Genomic DNA, 20,944 nt, shown 5'->3' with positions numbered 1-20,944 from the left:
ATACTAATGTTCATTTACATTTTAAAACTGATCTTAATTAACCAAAATATTGTCATATCGATTGGCTTATATTATACAATAATTTATTGTATTTGGTTATTAAAATAATTCCTTAATATTTCTAGTATATGCAATTTATTATACTCCACAGTATCAACCAATTCCTTATCAGTGGTAACTAGTGGTAGCTTATACCACGATATAAACAATAACAATAATATTATCGTGGTTTTTACTTTTACATATTATAATTATTAATTTTTAAAATTTATTTATAAATCATAAGCAAATACAAAATAATATAGATTATAAGAATTTATAAAAATTACGAATATTACAATCATCTACTTACTACTTAACGGCATCTCACTTTGCAGTTTCCTTTGAAATATCTAACTAACAGCTTAAAAATATTAATATAAGATAAAGGTAGGTACATTATACTAATTATTAGTTTATAAGTTTGAAATTATGTTGAAAATCATTCATTCTTATATTTACGAATCTAAGAATTTTCTATATGTCATTATAATATCACTACATAGGAATCATAGGATGTTGTTAATAAATACATAAATTCAAAAAACAATTAAATAACACTTGACGATAACAACTGTGAATGATGATCAACAATAATATTAACAATTCCAGATATCTACTACTTTGTTATATTGTTATAAATAACATAATCTAATATGTAAAAATTAATGTTTATTTATTTAGCATAATACCTACAATGTCTAGCAATTCACCACCTAACAAAAAATTTAAGAAAACAAATTCCGAAGTTAGCACTTCCAAAACTAGTAACTTCTTAAATGATGTAGAAGCAGAGCGTAAGAAAGTAAGCTTAACCTGTGACTATATATTTATTAACATATAATTTAACAAAATTTATTTTTACAGACGGCTCCTTCTATAATGGAATTTAAATTCAATAAGAAACGTGTGCGTGTGTTATCTGAACAGAAAGAAGTCCCTGAATGGGCTGAAGGGGTTATTTATTGGACATTCAGAGATGAACGTATTCATGGTAAATGAAATATTTGATGTAATTTCATAATATTTATTAAATTATTTAATTCAATTTTTTTCAGATAATTGGGCATTGCTATATGCACAAAAATTAGCAATCAAAAACAAAGTTTCATTACATATAACATTTTGTAGGCTAAAACAATTCTTGAACTGTAGCTTACGACATTATAAACACATATTTCAAGGTAAGACAATGACTATATTTTATTTGGATACAAAACAAACTAATTTCTAATGTTTAAAATTAAAATTATTTTTATTATACTCACCCTACCCTAATTATACCTAAAAATTTAGCTAATATAATAATAGATAAAAAATAAATTACTATTTTCTATTACATGTATTAATGTCATAATCTACGCACAATGTTTTTCTTTTGCCATGTTCACCAAGTGAATGTTAATGCAATATTTCTATAGTGTATTTAATGTCAGAAATTATGTCAATAATAAAATAATATATGATATCGACAATTACCAAATAAAAGAATGTTGTTCTTAGAAATTTTGGCATTTATACCAATAACATATAAATTATATTAATAAATGTAAAATTAAAAAAACATTATTTCATTATTGAGAGTTACTGCTATTTTGTTTTAGTAAATTAACTTACTAATTATGAGTTATAAAGAAAACCAACCATTATAAAGAGTTTTCACTTTCTTTGTAAAAAATATGGCATTACACTCTAAATAATTAACTGAATTCACTAAACTTATCAATAAATTATGAAATTATAATAGTCAAGTTGTAGTTATACTTTTAATAATGTTATAAGTTATAACTATATTGTTTCTGTAACGAAAAATCGGAACATTATAATATCATGTATTAATTTTTTATTTTTTTTAATAGGCTTGGAAGAATTAGAAACTGGGTGTAAAGAATTAAATATTCAATTTCATTTCTTAATTGGTTGTGCAGCTGACGTACTACCAGATTTTGTAAAGAAACACAAACTGGGTGCAATTGTTGTAGATTTCATGCCTGTACGAGAACATATGTCATGGACTAAACAATTAGCTGATCGTATTGGATCTGAAGTGCCAGTAATACAGGTAGATGCTCATAACATTGTTCCTTGTTGGGTGGCATCTGACAAACAAGAATATGCTGCAAGAACAATACGAAACAAAATCAATAACAAATTACCAGAGTTTTTAACAGAATTCCCACCAGTGATCAAACATCCATTTAACAGTAAATTTAAAGCTCAGGTATGTAATATAATTGATAAGATTAAAATACCTATTTTAAATAAAATAACTTATTTTATGTTTTCAATTTAATACTTATTAGCCAACAAATTGGGATGAAGCTGATAAAACCCTAGAAGTAGACCGCAGCGTTGTATCCGTGCCAGGTCTGACTGCTGGTTTCAAAGCTGGTATGAGTGAATTAGAAAATTTTCTGAAAAAGAGATTGCCAAAATATTCTACAGATCGAAACAATCCAGTCAAAGATGGTCTTAGCAAATTGTCACCTTGGTTGCATTTTGGTAAAAATAGACACATAATTTTTTTTTTTTTTTTTTATTTAAATAAACAAATATACAGTTTTACATTAATTGTACATTTGAATTATCTATCTTCTGTAAGCTAGGCTTGTGGCGAAGATAGAGAGTTATAAATTGATACATATTATGCTTAAAAACTAAAAAGGAAAACTAAAACACTATTATTGCGTAATTATACAATACAAAAAGAGATAAATAAAATATAATACAATAAGGTTAACCTAAGTTACATTTAAAGATACATGTAGCCAATCATTAATTAATTTTTTAGCGTTATAATATTTGTAATTAATATTAACATTCTTCTTTATAGAGAAAGGCATAGAATTGTAATATATAGGACCTAGATAATCAACAAATTTTTGACCAACTGATTTTTTACAAAGAGATGTTTTAGCATCTCATTATAATGTTAAATATTTTATTTTAGTTAACACATTTATAATATTCAGGTCAGATATCAGCTCAAAGATGTATCTTAGAAGTTAGTAAATTAACAAAACAGTACCCAGAAAGTGTGGCAGCTTATAGGGAAGAAGCGATTGTTCGACGAGAACTCTCTGACAATTTTTGTTTCTACAACCCAAAGTATGATAAGATTGATGGTGCACCAAATTGGGCTCAAACCACCTTAAATGATCATAGGTAATTTTTATCTTTTGCATAACACAGCTTTCTATCTTAAATCATAATAAATGTATTTTATTTGTTTAGAAAAGATAAAAGAATGTTTGTGTACACCAGAGAAGAGTTGGAGAAGTCACGCACGCATGATGATCTGTGGAATTCTGCTCAAATACAGTTAGTAAAGGAAGGCAAAATGCACGGTTTCCTACGCATGTACTGGGCAAAAAAAATACTTGAATGGACTGATACTCCAGAAAGAGCATTAGCCGATGCAATTTATCTCAATGACAAGTATAGCATGGATGGTCGCGACCCAAATGGGTTTGTTGGATGTATGTGGTCAATATGTGGTATTCATGATCAAGGGTGGAGAGAACGAGACATTTTTGGGAAAATTAGGTATATGAACTATGCAGGATGCAAGAAAAAGTTTGACATAAACGCTTTCATAGTTAGATATGGTGGCATGGTTCATAAATATACTAAAAAATAAATGTTGAAAATTACAAGTTGTATCAGTTTTTTTTTATTCATTTTAAATTTTTATACTTAAATTTAAATGTTAACATCACAGTATTATTTTTTTAATTGTTTAATATACTGTTTATTGTTAAATTATTATGAGCACTTAATAAATTATAATAATTTAATTGTATACAAAAAATTTTATTTTATTTTTCATTTCATAAACCTCTACAGAGTTCTTGCATTTACTAAGAAATTAGAAATTTAAAAAATAACTCTTTCCTCATTTGCCATTTATTATTATAACTGTTTTCCATTCATGGCATATTCTCTGTAATGCCATTTTGTAAGTATTACAAAGTATTGTTAATACTTAAACGTTCAAAGTGGTGTTAAACATTGTTTATTTTAACTTAAAACCTATCAGACAACAATCTTAAGTGTAAACTGATAGGGAGTGAAAAATATAAAGTATATCAAGTTCAAGATGATACAAATTTTACCAAAAATATGATTATAGTCAATTAATTGTAATAACACAAAATATTTCATATTTGTTTAGATTATGAAACTTATTATCATTAAGTTTATTATTATTTACCAATTTACTCTCATAGAAGATTACATCTAAAAAATATTTAGAGCATCACTTATATTTTTTTTTTTCAATAAAAAGTTATGAAAATCCAAAAATTGGAATTTGTCATGGAGGAAAAGGAAATAAATGTTACTTTACTGCCGATAAATGGAAATATCAATTTTGCGGAAAAGTAGAATACCCTTATAATATTCCCTCCTCCCTGAACCGTGTTAATCTTTATTTTTGGTGCATTAAAACATTATATTTTTCTACTAAAATATTTGTGTGTTTGATAAATATATAAAGCACATTATCATAGTACCCCCTATAAAATACTCAGCTTCACCTTTGAATAAATGGTATATAACTATTTAAAAAACAATTTTTGTAGTAAAATGATCCTAAATGTAAATTTTTTAATATATTATACTATCATAAGTTATAGCGATCAATTCGATGATTAATATTAATACGATTAAGGCATTTATAATAATATTGTATTATAAATTATTGTAATAAATTTCGAAATACAGAAATATTATATACCTAATTCATAAGAAATAAATCATTGTTGTTATGGAAAGATTACATCAACGAAAATTTAAAAAAAAAAAAAGTCACCTCTCCCTCCGTATTCATCCGTCCAGGTCATCAGTTCTTTTTATGTCCATCAAGTTGGCACCCGGCACATTATGCTTTACGGCTACGTAACTGGGAATTTTCTCACTTAAATCACTTAGGCTTGAATTTCAAGGTGTGGGATTTCCCTTAAATTGTTATTGTTTCCCTACAGAAAATATAGAACATGATACCCTAGTTTTAAGATGATCTGAACGGCATTTGATGTTAACATGAAAATAAACGCCGCGAAAATACACTAAAGTATTAAACGGTCTTTGACCCACAATCATTTGTCACTCATACAAAAAAATATGTACGTGTTAAATAAACACATCGTTGTTTTAAAAAAAATTCTCTCATCTTTTCAAAACTATTAATAAAGGCAGTAACATAATAAAAAAAATTATATAGGTATATATTTTACAAAAAAAAAATTATATTTTTCATTATGGTTTTGATTTCTACCATAAAGTAATTGATTACATTATTAATTGTATCGTATGTATAATAACTAAAACGTAATATAAGACTTAATAAATCACATAAAATAATATAAATGCATCAAGCAACATGTAAATACCTACTCGTAATTGTGCATAGAATACAATTTAAGTAAATAATTATTGTAAATTGATTGGATTATTTGATGTGTGTGACTATAGACATTCAAATAGATTTTATAAAGGGATTTAATAGGATTCAAGTAAAATCGTAGTACACTAGTACCTATGGATAATATTATGGACTAATGATGCTTATTTGTACTTAACTACACAAATAATATGATAAGACTATAAGTTGATATATATTCGACTCAATACATCACCGAAACACTCTGTACGAAAATTGAGTACTATTTAAGGGTATACAAATATAAATCACTAACAATGGGATAAAAAACTAAAAAAGATCGTTTATTGCAGACCACAAATTCTAAATGTCATATACGATAAACCTAATGAAACGACAGAGGGCACAGAGGTACTATCAATATCAAGGCAACTTTGTTTAAATAAATTGACATAATTTTTTTAATAGTTAGACTCAGACAGTGCGTTACAGCTGGTGCCAATTTTTGGAACCTCCCCCGAAGACGGCAGAAGTCCTACTAGCTACTAGCAAAGTTCCAATTTTACGGACATGTCTCCTTTTGCCTCCTCTAGAAATACAGCCTTAATATAAATGTAAAATACCTATAATACTTTTTAATTTTTAGTACCCAATTCAGATATACCTATTTACCCATAGGCCGTTATCACATTTCAGCAGTGAGATAATTGTCACTAATTCAGTTGTACTATAGCGAGTTAAGTACCAGAGCCCAAAGGTACCCACTACCATTGATTACACAATACTAGTATATATAATCAACGCTGCTATGTATATCGATTTCATATACCTACCTGTAATTGCTATATGTATGTATTAAATGAGATGTGAAGTACATAATATATGTTATATTATAATGAAATAAATACTTCATTTTTACGAATATGAAGTATAATCAGCACATAACAGTATTATTTTATAAAAAAAAAAATGTCTCTTTGAAAAAAAATTGACCGCGTAGAGATCTAACCACACATCCCTTCTCACATATAATACGCTCACACTCATGCTGTTACAGTTGCTTGTTACAGAAACGATTATACACCTATACTTCATGAGCACATAAACAAGAACATGGTCGTCATCTCTCCGGGGGAACTAAAGAACGTCCATGGCCGATTCGCGCGCGCGTATTCACCTCCTACAACTATATAGGATATACGTGCGTCGGATCACGTATATTATAAAAACGATCTGGCAAGATTTCAAACCGCGTTTCCTCGGGCCGCAATCGCAAACCGAGTAGAATGCGCGACAAAAGCGATAACCGACAATATCAATCGAATTACGACAATATCAATTATACAAAACATAATAAGATACGCCACCGAAACGTTGCACGAGGTTTGGTAGGTACCTATTATACACGTCTTCGCGTCGGCCATTGCCGTATTTTATGCATTTTATTTAGCAGCTGCGTTTGTACTGTATACGACGATATATCATAACGTACCTAGTCTCCCATAGTGTCCTGCGAGTCCTTGACGACGACTGTTTACGCGTGCGGGCTATAATATCGTCATTATAATCGTCACAGACCCACGGAAATAATAACAATTAATAATAATAATAACAATCTGTTATTTCAATGTTTCATTATAAGTACTCTTTTACACGTTCGCACACACACACATCGATATATTTTTCAAATTTATCGCTGTTCTAGCAGCAGGTTATTGGTTCCTGTTTATTCGCTCAGCGCGTAGTCGGTGTTTCGAAGACTGCATCGTGTATAGGAACTTAGTGTAACCAACGAAAATCATTGTCATTTATTTTGTCGATCACCTTCGATTGATTCCAGGAACCGTGTTATACTATTATATATCGTGCTCGTATTGGCCGTATTCTAATAGAAGGATCCCATATAAGTTGTGTAAATAGATGATATATACACTGATGCAACGAGTATAGTATATTTAACAATTTAACATTTTGCAGCCCAACTTTCATATATAAGTTACAAATTTCAATACACGGTTACGTGTAACGTAATATAGAACACGATAAGAGCGTTTTTAAATTGTCTTGAATTTTCGAGACGATTGCCGCCCCCTTGACCTCCTTGGCTATAACACCTTTTTATGTTGAACGATCATGTGACGAGCCTAAAAAAAATATATTATTTTTAACTGCTCTCCTGACGAGTATCTTACGACACTGACCTTATACGTCAATGTCGGTTGTGTTGCCTGCTCTCGGCGTACTCTCGATCTGTGCACAACAACAATAACAAAAAGCGATTATAATAATAAATAAACGAATACAATATTATAATATTGATCGTCGACGGACCTGCTACATTGGGCTCAATTGGTACCATTTTTGCGGGCCCCTTCGCTAGAATCTAATGTTTTCCCCGAACGTATCGGTCCGGTGCAAAATCAACAGTACGTATCAAGATGTCGTCATCCACCCTATTACATCGTACTAATGTCAATGCTCGATCCCAAACTTTTAGAAAAGTGAAAAATATTGGTATAATCATCTCTCAGAAGCGTCCCCACACCATAATGTCGAGATGTCTTTGTACGTCCACGTCGGTCGCTCGCCGCGATACGATGAAATTGTAGTTGACCTCTGCGCAGCTGCGACTATTTCCGCGGTGTGCTTTCGGCCGCTGTTATATAAGAGGCACGGGAGTGGGCGTGATTATTGTAATACAATAAATATATATGCACACACGCGATGATATATACTGACGCCGTGACGCCCGAGAAAACGTGTTTTTTTGACATCGGTCCAAATTTTTCGACCGCGCGGGGAGACGGATTTTTTTTCCTGTCCCTCCCTCTCCGCCACCCGAAACTCACACAAGCCCGGGACCACCGACGGACTTTTCGTCCATTTCGAGCTCTATCACATACGTCACGCACGCTGCAGCCGTATAAAATTGCAACTGTTTATGTTGCGTATCGCAGCTCGCCAAAACCAACGTACCTGCCCGCCTATGACAAACTCGCTTACGTTAATATAAAACTTATAATACACACGTTTTACAAGCGCGCGCGCTGTATAGTGCGTGTCACTATATATATATATATACATATTTCATATACTACATGCATGTACGCACGCGAACCTATTGTAATCGAGCACGAAGGTGACCTTCGTCGTATAAGGTATACGCGCCGCCTTTACTATTCGCACATCGTCCATACAGGGTGTGGACAACGGTATATTTTCCAGTACACGCGTTTACAACTATATATAATATAATATAATACAATATCACACGATATAATATATCGTGCGCTCGGTGTACGCGACTAAACGAGTTATGTATACAAATGAGACGAACGTCGCAGAAAACCGGCAAACCCCGTGGCCCACTCCGTATTATATACACACATGTAAATATATTATATTATATAGTATTACCTATGGGTACCTCCAAGATAATAGTCCGATCGTCAAACTGCAACGTCGAACACTGCAGGCTGCTGCGCGTACACGCCGAATGATTACTATTACAATGTACGTAGATATACGTATAGAACAAGAGAACACTGTTTTACATCTTGTCGGATAGATAATAATTTGTTTTGTTATATCGTTTCTTTTAAATTGTTCTAGCAAACCATATTATAGATAACTACTAACTCACATATTACTATATTAAAGGTGCTGCGGTGTAGCCTAAACGAAAGAAAATTTCGTAAAACAATGAAACACACAAGAAATGCTACTACCACCTGTTCAAAAAGAAAATAAACTATAGAGACGTTTCATAAGTTATTACTATTACTATTTTATGCAAAAAGTTTGAAAAAGCTGCACTCGAACTATTGAACAACAATTTTACACCACCGCTTATTATTGCTTTGTGTATACTTTAATGTTTCTTGAAATTATTCAAAGATATTATAACAAAATTTGATAGAAATTTAATAACGAAAATGTGAAACCCTGTCTGGGAACTTGCTGGAAGGAAAAATAAAAAATAAAAAAATTTGTATAGTTTATATATTTTTTACTACGCATTAAGCGAATTTAGTTTGTAAAACTCGTACAGCAGACGGTTTTGTTTCCGAAACTCGCCTGGAAGTCGCAGAATATCGATCGGCTCATCGCACACGCACACGCACTAAGACTATAATATGTATATTATATACGCAATACGCACGAAGCACTGTTCCGTGTCACGCCACTTAGTTTTGTTTATTGTTGACAAATGGAATAATACAGTTCTTATAGACGTATGCGTGCCCTTGAAATTGAAAATAAAAGGGAATCTCGTTAATTAATGTAATTTAAAAAATGAGTATTTTTTTATTTTTATTTCGTTAAGATCATTGCTTTCGTCGAGTATCGGAAAAAAAAACGTGTGGGCGGTCTATATATATATATATATATATATATGCACGATTGTAAAAGAAAAACAAATTAATGATCGAAGTATACACTTTCGTTACACAACATCCGCAAATAAAAAATGTATCGTTGAAAACTTTGGCATCTGTAAATTGCAGTGTATGACTTTGTGTTTAATCTATTTTTTTATGTATTGTTAAACGCATTGAAAGAAATCGAATTTAAGTGACAAGTGTACTTATAGAAATGCTCTTTGTATTGTATAATTATCTGTCCATTGCACATTCAGAAGTGTAAGTAAGTTGCCTAGATTGTATTCCTCGTTTTCATGGTCGCGGTCGCTTTAAATATATCGCGCCACAGGAAATAATTGTTATGAACCATTTAATTTAAGTACTAACGTGGTATTATTATGTATTTATGTTATTACTTTATTAGCTTTATTAGTATAATTGTGCAAAGTAATAATAATTTACATTAGTATTTACACGGGTACAGTAAAGCAATAAATATTTTCGTAACGTAACTGTCGAAAACATGGACAAAAATTCTTGTTGTGTTTATAAACGACTTCAAAATTATTTTTTATTTGATTTCAAGTCTTTTCGATGAATTTTTATTTTTAAAACTAATGCGAATAAAGTTATACATTCTCACAACAATAAAAGTATAAACTTTGACAAAACTCATCGCTATAAACGCAATGCTTATAAACTTTGCTATAAAAGTCCACAAATATATACTTTATAGTACAATTCTACGTTTAAATTCGATTCCATTTGTGAGATTACAGCTGTACACATTTACTATGGATATAATATATACCTTTACAATAGTTTTCAAATAAATAGAAAGGAAACCTTTCGAAAAATTACTTCCCTTACTTAAATATTTTAGTCATTGAAATTAAATTTTATATTTTCATTTTCGTTTTTACGTCGTCGTATAACTTCAATACTCATAGCGCAGTTCAATGATTTCTTTCTTGAATCTCGTCCGTTTATCGCGATTTTATTTTGGCCGACTAATGCATATTAATATTATTTTTTTTTTTACTTGTACTTTCACGGTATTATATATTAAAATAATTATAAAAAGTACAAACGACGAGACATTAACGATTTTAACCATTGCGTGCATGCATTATTTTTTACAACCGACTAGACATTATCGCGTCCGAAGATTATGGTACAATTTATTCTCGAAAACGCATACTTCGGTTTTATTATTCACTGCAGCCTTACACATTTTTATTACTTATCGCGTTTATCATTACGAAACGCGACATTCGATAATTGTCTATCACGCAATGTGTATCTAAATATAGGACAGGTGATAATATGGCTTATGCCGATTCAATTAGTTTATCCTGACATGTAATATAATATTACGAGTGAATAAGGCGAATAGTTCAAGCGATAGCTCTTCCAACTAATTTTACTTAGATGGTGTATATTTCTATTCATTAATTTATTATATAGTATATTACACAGAAGAAAGTATCAGATTCAGGATAGTTCGAAACCATGACTTTCGGTATACCGAAACAAAATTGAAATCGTCAACGTTTCGATACATTATAATGATTTTTGTACAACAAAATCAGTTGGTAAAATTTTCGCGTCGCACTATTTGCCGCGCTTGATTTTGATTTAAACATTGGTTATGTTATTTCCGTGACAGAATATACAATACGCCACGGGCGACTGATGAATAGACAGTGTAGCATAACGATATTCGCACTGGCTCATGAATAGTTGTTATGACTTACGATACTCGATAGTCGATGATTTGAGTTTTAAAAATGATTAAATCATAACAAAATCAAGAGGCATGAAAAACCACTACTAATGCGTTTTAATCATTATAAATTATAAATAAGTGTAACGTCGAAACTTGTTACTAATTCAAATAAACCTTCATAATTTCCTAACACGCGATGCAGGAGCAGGAATACATACTAAATAGTTTAGATGTCTATATATGTTTAGTTGTTTACATGGTAAACATTTCTATTCCTGCACTCTCGAATAACTAAAAATACTATAGACCCTAATTATATTTATTTATTATTGATGTATTATTTTTTTAATAATAAAAACATTATAAATTATAATATATATTTTATACATCACAGCTCGCGTTGCCAATTGCCAATTGGTATTATAAATAGACTGTAATTAAAAAAAAAAAGTAAATAAATCGAATTAAATTTATACAAACGCTTATACCTAGCAAAGAAAACCGTGGAACACGCCAAACGCACCGAAAAAGCTTTACTTTTAATAATAATATAATACGCAGAAAACGTACATCTGAGCAGATATTACGCGTACATTACACGTGCAATTTCGAGGGGAATCAATTTTTTTTATGTATCAAATAACTGAAAATCCTTTATACATTATACTGTAATACTGCTGAGGTGGTGATGAGTCTGCATTGCAGAAATCGTTTTCACGCCGTTTTCATCTCTACGCCTCACAACAATTCATAATATATATATATATATATATATATTTATAAGTACCCTGCCCAAACGAAAAAATACCTTTAAAAACGTGCGCGAAGCGAACACGTCGCGCGCTGGCTAAACGATCGAAACTACAATATTATAATATTTAAATTGCAATGATTATGCACATTATAATATTATATCTGTAATATTCAATATTATATTATAATATTATTACAACGTTTGCCACGTCGATGGTGCAGCAACTGTAGCTTAACGTATGAACGCGAGTTTTTCGTACATATTTTTCCGCGTCCACCGTACCGTATACCTAAATAATAAATTATAATTAATTATAATATATATATATATAATATATTACTATAAGAGTATTATTATAATAAACCGCGCACGACGGACTCGTGTGGTTTGCGGCGGCGGGCTCATCGCCGCCGCCGCTGAGCTCGGGCTACTACGCAAAAACCCCGCTCGGCACGTCCCGCGCAAAAACGCCGCCGCCGCCCGATCGATGCGTGTCCATCCGCACGGAGGTACGCAGTACACAATATGGCCGCGTCCTTGACATTGAACGAGATTCGTTTATTTCCCCTTCGTTCCGAGTGTACTACACGCACATGGGTATATAGGTATAATACGCGTATATATACGGGAGCACTGTGCCACTGCATGGTATTTCTTTTTGCGTATTTTTTGTGTATATATATATTATATATACATCGTGATGGCGACCGAGACGTATATAATTATATGTACGGAGTATATACGTATAAAGTGTATAATATTATGTACAAGAAACAAGACATGTCCGAAACCGACTCATCGTCTTCGTTTCGTTCGTCGATTTTTGTTATTATTATTCCGATCGTAATAGCTGCTGCGTTACGTAAACCTACATTTATAAAAAAATTATCGAAGTTCCACGTCATCGTATAAAATCGAACACTCCGTATCTATAGATACAGATAGTCTATAGATACAGATGTATCAAATAGACGAGTGTGAACTGGAGCTTAAGTCGCCCTCTCTGTAGACGAATAGCTAACATAATATACGATCTGAAAACATTTTATATTTGGCTACGAGTTCCACCTATACGACGCGTAGGACGCAAATATTGTAATGAGCATACGTCGTGTACACGATAAATAACTTGGATTCGCGTAATAAACATAATGATCATAATGTTTACTAGGTTTATAACATAACACTTATTTCCGTTCATCTTCATCTATGCGGGTACAAACAAACTACAAAAACTAAAACTTCTACCATCATGATGCTTACAAACGCTGGTCGCTGGTGTCATCTAAATTGTATATATTCAAGACCTTCGCAACCACACACGCTACAAGTACACTGCGGACATCGAATAACATGTCTGTAAACAATTGTTAATATAATAATATAATGATAATACTAATGTACAGATGTACCCATAGCCGATATTATATTATCATTATTTTAGTTGTATTGTAAATAAAAAATGTAAGAATAATATGTTTTACATTCGACAAAAACAACAATACACTGCAGCACGCCTCTCATATAGAATACTATATAATCGAAATACCGAAAACTGCACGACATTTTGCACATGAATAATGTATAGTATAATTAATATTTATATCATATCCATGCAATGGCTCAGTGGCACGAGAAAGTCCAATGTCACTTTTGGATCAATTGTTTTAGAAACATTTTTTACCTATAAATCTTACCTAATATACAAGGTAATCGATGCATTTATTATTATTTTGAAAAATACCATCTTTTTATAAAATATTTTTTATTTCTGTTAAATAATTATAGTTTTACTATTTTTTTTAATTGTATTTAATTTTTTTTAATTTCATATTCTAAGTTCTAACTAATTAATTACTATATATGATACAAAGTTGTAAAAATTTTAATACTTTTAAAAACTGTTGTTTCGAAATTACATAAAATGACTTAGAACAAAAAAAAAATACTAAAACTTTTCAAAATAATGAATACACTTAAATGTATCACCTTGTGGCTTACATGCAATGTATTAAATACTCATGGTGATAATTATGTATTTAATCATTTATAATCGCTTTAACCTACATGACGTTCAGCGAGGTGTTTTGGCCATTTTGGTTTAAGTCTAAGGAAGTAAAATATATATAATATTATTATCGTTCGATTTGTGTTATCTCCCAGAAATATTCCGTTTCGAAATCGTTATACGTGCACCAAATCACGGAGTTGTACCTAAAAATATTTTCTACGATACGAAGGTATTATATGAAATAAAGTGTGTTTGTCAGCAGACTTTTGTGCATTATACTAAATATATATTACAATATATATTTATTATTTAATGTTGTACTAAATGCGCACGTCAAAGTAAAAGGCCAAACCAGTCGAGGTCGTGTTTTTTTGTGTACTGCAAATGTATATCCGAGACTTTATATTATTCAGACGGCTACGGTTAATGTTATATATTTAACTAATTTACTACACATATAAACGCGTGCTAGAGATAAAACGTGAACCCACGATAACAAATTTACGGAAAAAAAACTTAGTCGACAAAATATTATACATGATTTAATTTCATTAATTTTGACAAAGAAAAACACCAGCTACTCACGGTCATCGAATAGGTAGAAAAAACGCGTAGGTATTGTATTATAATTTATAAATAATTTTTTCAAAATCTATAAGTTATAGCCGTTATAGGTATACGGTATACGCAACGCGTGCAATTCGCATATTTCTCGTCTCGGTACTCGGTTTTACAGTGCGTATACTCTTTAATGCAATGGACAAACCTATATACTATGTACGAGCCCAACAGCATGATAGACGTAAAATTGACGAGACAGCGATTGACGTTCACTGGTGAGGGGGCCAGAAGAGGTGCATACTGAGTACTGACTATACTTTTATAGTATACTAGTATAAATACACCAACTTAAATTATATTCCCTTATCCATTCATATTTCTTTCTTATATTTAGTTTTTGATAGAATATAGAACATAAAAGCATAATACATTTTAAGACGTATAAAGAAATTTATACGTACATATAGCTTTGAAAAAAGCATTTTTTGTTTAAAAATTCAACATTATTCGAAAACTTACTTACATCACATCAATACATTTGCATTATATATTACAGTCTAAACGAACCGATTGAAATTGATCATTGTTAAAAAAAAATTTCAATAAAAAACTAAATATAAACAAAATCCTAATATAGAATAATATATTACATATTATTATAGAGTACTAATAAATAATAATAATAATAGTAGTAGTAGTAGTAGTAGTATAGAATATAAACAATTCAGATCTAATAACAATATAATATAGTAGCATCTGCTCGTTGAGTACAATAATTGTCTATTAAATTCGTTTATAATGGTATGGAAATTATACATATTTATAATAAATAAATAATATATATAGTTGTCGATTAGAAATCACTTAGATTTCCATTAACGCGTGCTGTTATTTTTATAAAATTACATTAATAGATTATTATATTAAATACATACATATTATAAATAGTTATAACCACACTAACCGCAGCTATATAAAATTGTGGTACCTGGCACCTAATGCACGTATTTTATGCGTCGTATAATATTTTTTATGATATTTCACTATATGATATCATGTGTTCAGGTGCTTAGGTGCAGCGGCTCCGCACTCAGCAAGTATATTATAGATATATAGATACTAGATACGTCGTGCATAATATTGAAATAATTTTACGGCGTGGAATTCATATCAAAGGATCCATTTAATTTACAATCATCTCTTTATAACACTGTGATTATTTGTCACCATTGAATACCACGCGATGAGTGTTAATTATTATATTAATTATATTAATTAATTTATCTAGTTTATGATAGTTGTACGCTGCTCAAATCATGAGAATATTAAAATATGATCATTGATCATTGTACCTACGACCTCAAGACTTAAACCTCGTGAACTATTTGCATTAAATAACATGGTATATACAAATAATAATAGATAATATTATAACACACACACACACACACACATATATATATTGCAAGATTTTTCTGTTCCGATTATAATACCAATAGTACCATCATTACACTATATTCAGTAGTGCGAATTTATATTACCAATTTAACGGCGTTCAAATTTGTTTCACCCACCACCACACCAAATAACCTTATTGTTTTGAATATCATAATTTATAACTTTTTAATAATAGTACTTTTGTGTCGCAACTGTATAGCTAAACAATAATTATTATTATATTCACCTTAATGATTATATATTAAGTATAGTAAATAATAAGTATACTAAAATATGTCTTTATATGCAATATGCGTACATTATATAAATGTCGATTTTAATTTTTCACCAATTTTAAATATTGGAATTATTATTTGAATGTTATTTTCTGGGATAGGTACCTAAACCTAATCAGTAGTAAATGAGTTGTGGAAATAAAATAAATTAATTGTTATAATTGTCACAAACGTGTTTAGTAAATTACTCACGAATTGGATGTCGTTAAAAAAATTGCACGTTTAATCAAAACCGGTTGCGATTGCATCTGCAGTTTCGGTTTGTTATGAACTCGGCAATAGGCCGAGTGAGTCATGCAAATAATTATGTAATGCAGTTTAAAATGTTTATAGGTACAACAATCGCTAATTGTTAATTAAAAATTACACTTGGGACAGGTAATGTATAAAAATAGTATTATATATGTATAAATATAATATATATATTATATATATACGAAAGCACTATACCTATATAATAATATATTGTATTTAGACGCGGTGTATAAACCGCAAAACGTTTTCAGGTTCGAGACGATGAGCTATAGTTAGATACACTTCTTTTTTTAATTTTATTTTCAATAGAAAATAAATTATAATACACAATGGACGTTTTAATTGCTACGGGCATGGACCCAAAAAATGTAAATTATATATATCAAACGAATTTTTATTTTTAACTCATATCTGCGCAAAAATTCTCCCCCGAGTGCAAAATCTAATAAATTTAAGTCATAATACAATTAATTATTAAATAACCATGTGATAATTTTTTTATTTATCCCAATTATGCACAATTAGATTATTTACCCCAATATTCTATTACGAAGTATAAAATAATATTATAATAAATACCCCTCAGTCATCGTAATTCGTATATCCCCGCGTTTTCGAAAATAATATTTCCATTTTGACACTTAACATAATATGAATCTATCGACTATGTTATAATATTTCAAACGAAACTTCACAAAAATTCACTGCATATACATAAAATGCACATAACATACCACAGTCACGAATCGTAGAAAGAAAGATTTAATGTTTTTAAGTTTTAACAGTGCCTTGCGATGAACGTGTATACAATATATATATAATAGAAATTCATACAGAATATATTAATTATTGTCTATTGTCATTTGTAATTATACTGTAAAATATCATTAAGACACATCATTATATTCTCTTAACATTAAAATATTAAAAAACCATATGTCTACATAAATGCTGCTATAAAGCTACAATTTATCAAATCAGATGATATATAGGTAAATATTGAAATATATACATAAATTAAAAATTAAACATTTAAAAAACCCCATTTAAAACTGAAAAAATGTACATACAATAATGTTTATATAGATCTCTAATCTGTTTAAATAAAAATTATTGTTTATTCGTTTTAAAATCTGATTTTTCGCTTTTCGTTGGTTTTAGACTATAGACAAATAGGTAACATGAAGTCAGCGAAGTTTTAAAACTATAAAATATGTCTCAAAAGTCCTGTACCTGTCCAAGTATCTATCTCTGTATGACACCATATCACATCAATATATATTTAAATGCTGTTTTTTCAACAGACAAGAAAATTTAAATTTAAATTTGAAACACATGTATATTCTATAGATTACTGTTAAAAAGCCCGCAATCAGGTATATTGTTTTAATACAGAGATAATTAGAGAGATACTTTTTAGAAACGCTGTTGTATAGTATAAGGTTATAATTATTATACTTTATAGTATGGACATTGGATACAATAAATAATGAATAGGTATACAATATAAAGAAATCTGAAAAAATAACGTTTAAGGAGTTTTGAGTGTAATATAATATATTTTGTTAATATATAGGTAAAGCATATAGATAATTATATTTAGTAATGCAAATTTAAAGTAATTTATTGATACAAGAAAAATAATTAATTTATTAATTAACACGTACAAATCCAAGTATATTGTATAGAAAAAAGAAAGACGGAGAAAAGAATTGGAGAAATTTTAAACTACTGCAGTTTAACCTATGGGTATTTGTTATATATATATATATACGTTATACAAGTATTATACACATACATCCTTTCCAGTGTACATAGCAATGACTGTACATAAAATTATAAATAATATGATTATGATACTGATACACGATGGAAAACACAATAAAAGTGAGTGCCGTAATGTAGAAAACATAATTATTGACCCCTTTGCTCTTCGATAGACTTAGTTTCTATTAATGAATGCGATTCATTTAAGTTCAATCAATACATTTTTATATCATTGAGCCTAGTATTAACACCATAAATGTATACAACTGTCAACAGTATCTACAGTACCACCGACGATACCATGGAAACATACTCGAGAGTAGAGAAACCCAGGAGGTCGACATCGACAAATCGCATAAATTACATTTAAAAAAAATGACAATTGAAAAATAAATGAATATTATATGTACACTATACAACTAAAAAAATTACAGTGAAAATAAAGAATAAGGTTAGGTAGTAATATTAAAGTTTTATTCTTAAAAATAATTTTTTAACTAAATATTAGGTAGTTTGTTATTAAACATTCTATTAAAATTAAATTCAAAGGTATTAAAAATAATATTTAATAGGTAGTTTACTTATTTACCTGATACATCTTATGTTTGTGTTATCAGGTAATTACTCCTATCGTAAACTCGTAAGTACACCCATCATAAAAATATATTTTGTTATAAATACAATTTTTTACAAGTCTAAGACCGAAACACATTTCGAAGTGGGGCCGGTGAGGGGTATAGATGGGCCTCCAAAACCCACAGAATATTTGTTTTTATTTATTTTACAAACAAAATCATTGATTATAATATCATTATTATATTATAGTGTTCACTGATTAATAATAATATAGCCATCATTATTATTTAACGTATTAACTTTATTTCGACATCGTATAATAGACGTTGTGGATTAAAAGAGTACTCTATCTAAAACTCTCTCTCTTCCTAAACAATAAATAATTTTCTTGATATATTTTTTGAAGATTTTAATATGATAAATTGATATTAATTAATAAAATAATAAGTAATAAGATTTAATTATTTACGTACATACTAAAATGTGTATTAACTGTATTTTATTTACAACTAACAGCCACCAGGAGTAACCGAGTGTAAACAATTTTCTAGTTTTTATTATGGATCACATAGGAATTGACAATTTTTTTTCAGAATTGATAATAACGCGAAGTATCTAAATTATGTAATTAGTGTTATTACCTATCCTATCATGTGAAAAATGTCTAAATAAATAGCAAACGGTTATCAATGCAATTTTATTTTACGTTGATGGCGATAAACGACGTCAAAACAACTTGCAAAACTAAAACGATTTTGTACAGATAATGAATGTGTATACTGGACTTCGGAAAACGGATATTTATTAATTACAGAATGGATAATATAAAATGATAAACGGAAAACTAGTACGGTCCACAATAGTCAAGGTTTCCCAAACTTTTATCAAAAAAAAAAAAGAAAAATATCAACAATTATTTTTAATTTCATTTTACCGACGATCAATGGGAAACCACGACTCACGAGTGACTGCGAGTGAAAATAATACCTTTAAGAACCCGTTTTGAATCAAATATACACAATACCTTACCGCCTAAAAGTTCAAAAAAAAAAAAAAAATTCTTTGCAAGACAAACTACACAACAAATGTGAGAGCTTCTTAAATAAAGAAATTCAAATAGGACAATTTTTAAATAATAATAGCAAAGTATACTAAATAATTATTATTAATCATAAATTGTATTATATTATATATTGTACCTATATTTTATATTTATTTTACCTGCCTGCTACTTTGTATGTACTTATTTGTGTTTTTGGTTAATTTTGATTGCTAACATTATTTTTTTGTTTTAAGTATTATTTAAATTTAACTTGTTGACGATGGTGATTTATCGAAATTATATTATAAACATTGTAAATATTTTAGGACCCCTGAAAATTAAATTTTGAATAATACCAGTTTACCGCGTTTTTTTATTTCTTTTGTTATAAATGTATGGACCGAACCAATATTCCGAGTATCATATAAAATAACCGTGCCTAGGTATTTATTGAACTTACTTTTTCGTTTAATCAATATCACTTCGTTTCGTATGTACCATTATCCCGACCTATACCTATTATAGAGAAATGTATTAAGAGTATACAGAAATGTATTTACAGAATGTGGAGGTGATAACCTGGTTTGATTATCCTCAGAAACCCTCACGATCAAATAACTCAAACTTTTTAACAATAAGATTTAAATATTTTATAAATATTTTTTAAAACTTATATAATTTATAAAACGAGAAATTTTGTTATATATTTTTAAGAACTATGTTTTGTTGT

The 20,944-nt window shown here is 29.5% G+C and overlaps 1 protein-coding gene and 1 long non-coding RNA gene across 2 annotated transcripts; one reads left to right on the top strand and one right to left on the bottom strand.

The window, feature by feature from the left end:
- Positions 1 to 240: 240 nt before the first annotated feature.
- Positions 241 to 3,850, top strand: LOC132931890 (deoxyribodipyrimidine photo-lyase-like). Its single transcript, XM_060997968.1, has 8 exons — positions 241 to 429; positions 724 to 844; positions 907 to 1,033; positions 1,098 to 1,223; positions 1,899 to 2,260; positions 2,343 to 2,541; positions 3,012 to 3,204; positions 3,274 to 3,850. The coding sequence occupies exons 2-8, from the start codon at positions 737 to 739 to the stop codon at positions 3,677 to 3,679; spliced, it is 1,521 nt and encodes a 506-aa protein (XP_060853951.1). The 5' UTR covers positions 241 to 429; positions 724 to 736; the 3' UTR covers positions 3,680 to 3,850.
- A 2,906-nt stretch (positions 3,851 to 6,756) lies between these two features.
- Positions 6,757 to 8,324, bottom strand: LOC132917624 (uncharacterized). The gene is made up of 3 exons (XR_009660311.1): positions 7,754 to 8,324; positions 7,624 to 7,672; positions 6,757 to 7,566 (listed from the first exon to the last, which is right to left on the bottom strand). It is a non-coding gene; the product is annotated as an uncharacterized LOC132917624 (long non-coding RNA).
- Between the last annotated feature and the right edge of the window lie 12,620 nt (positions 8,325 to 20,944).

The sequence above is a fragment of the Rhopalosiphum padi genome, chromosome 1 (assembly GCF_020882245.1).
Source record: "Rhopalosiphum padi isolate XX-2018 chromosome 1, ASM2088224v1, whole genome shotgun sequence".
Lineage (NCBI taxonomy): Eukaryota > Metazoa > Arthropoda > Insecta > Hemiptera > Aphididae > Rhopalosiphum > Rhopalosiphum padi.
The sequence above is the reverse complement of the archived record's forward strand: the minus strand, read 5'-3'. Positions and strand labels throughout refer to the sequence as shown.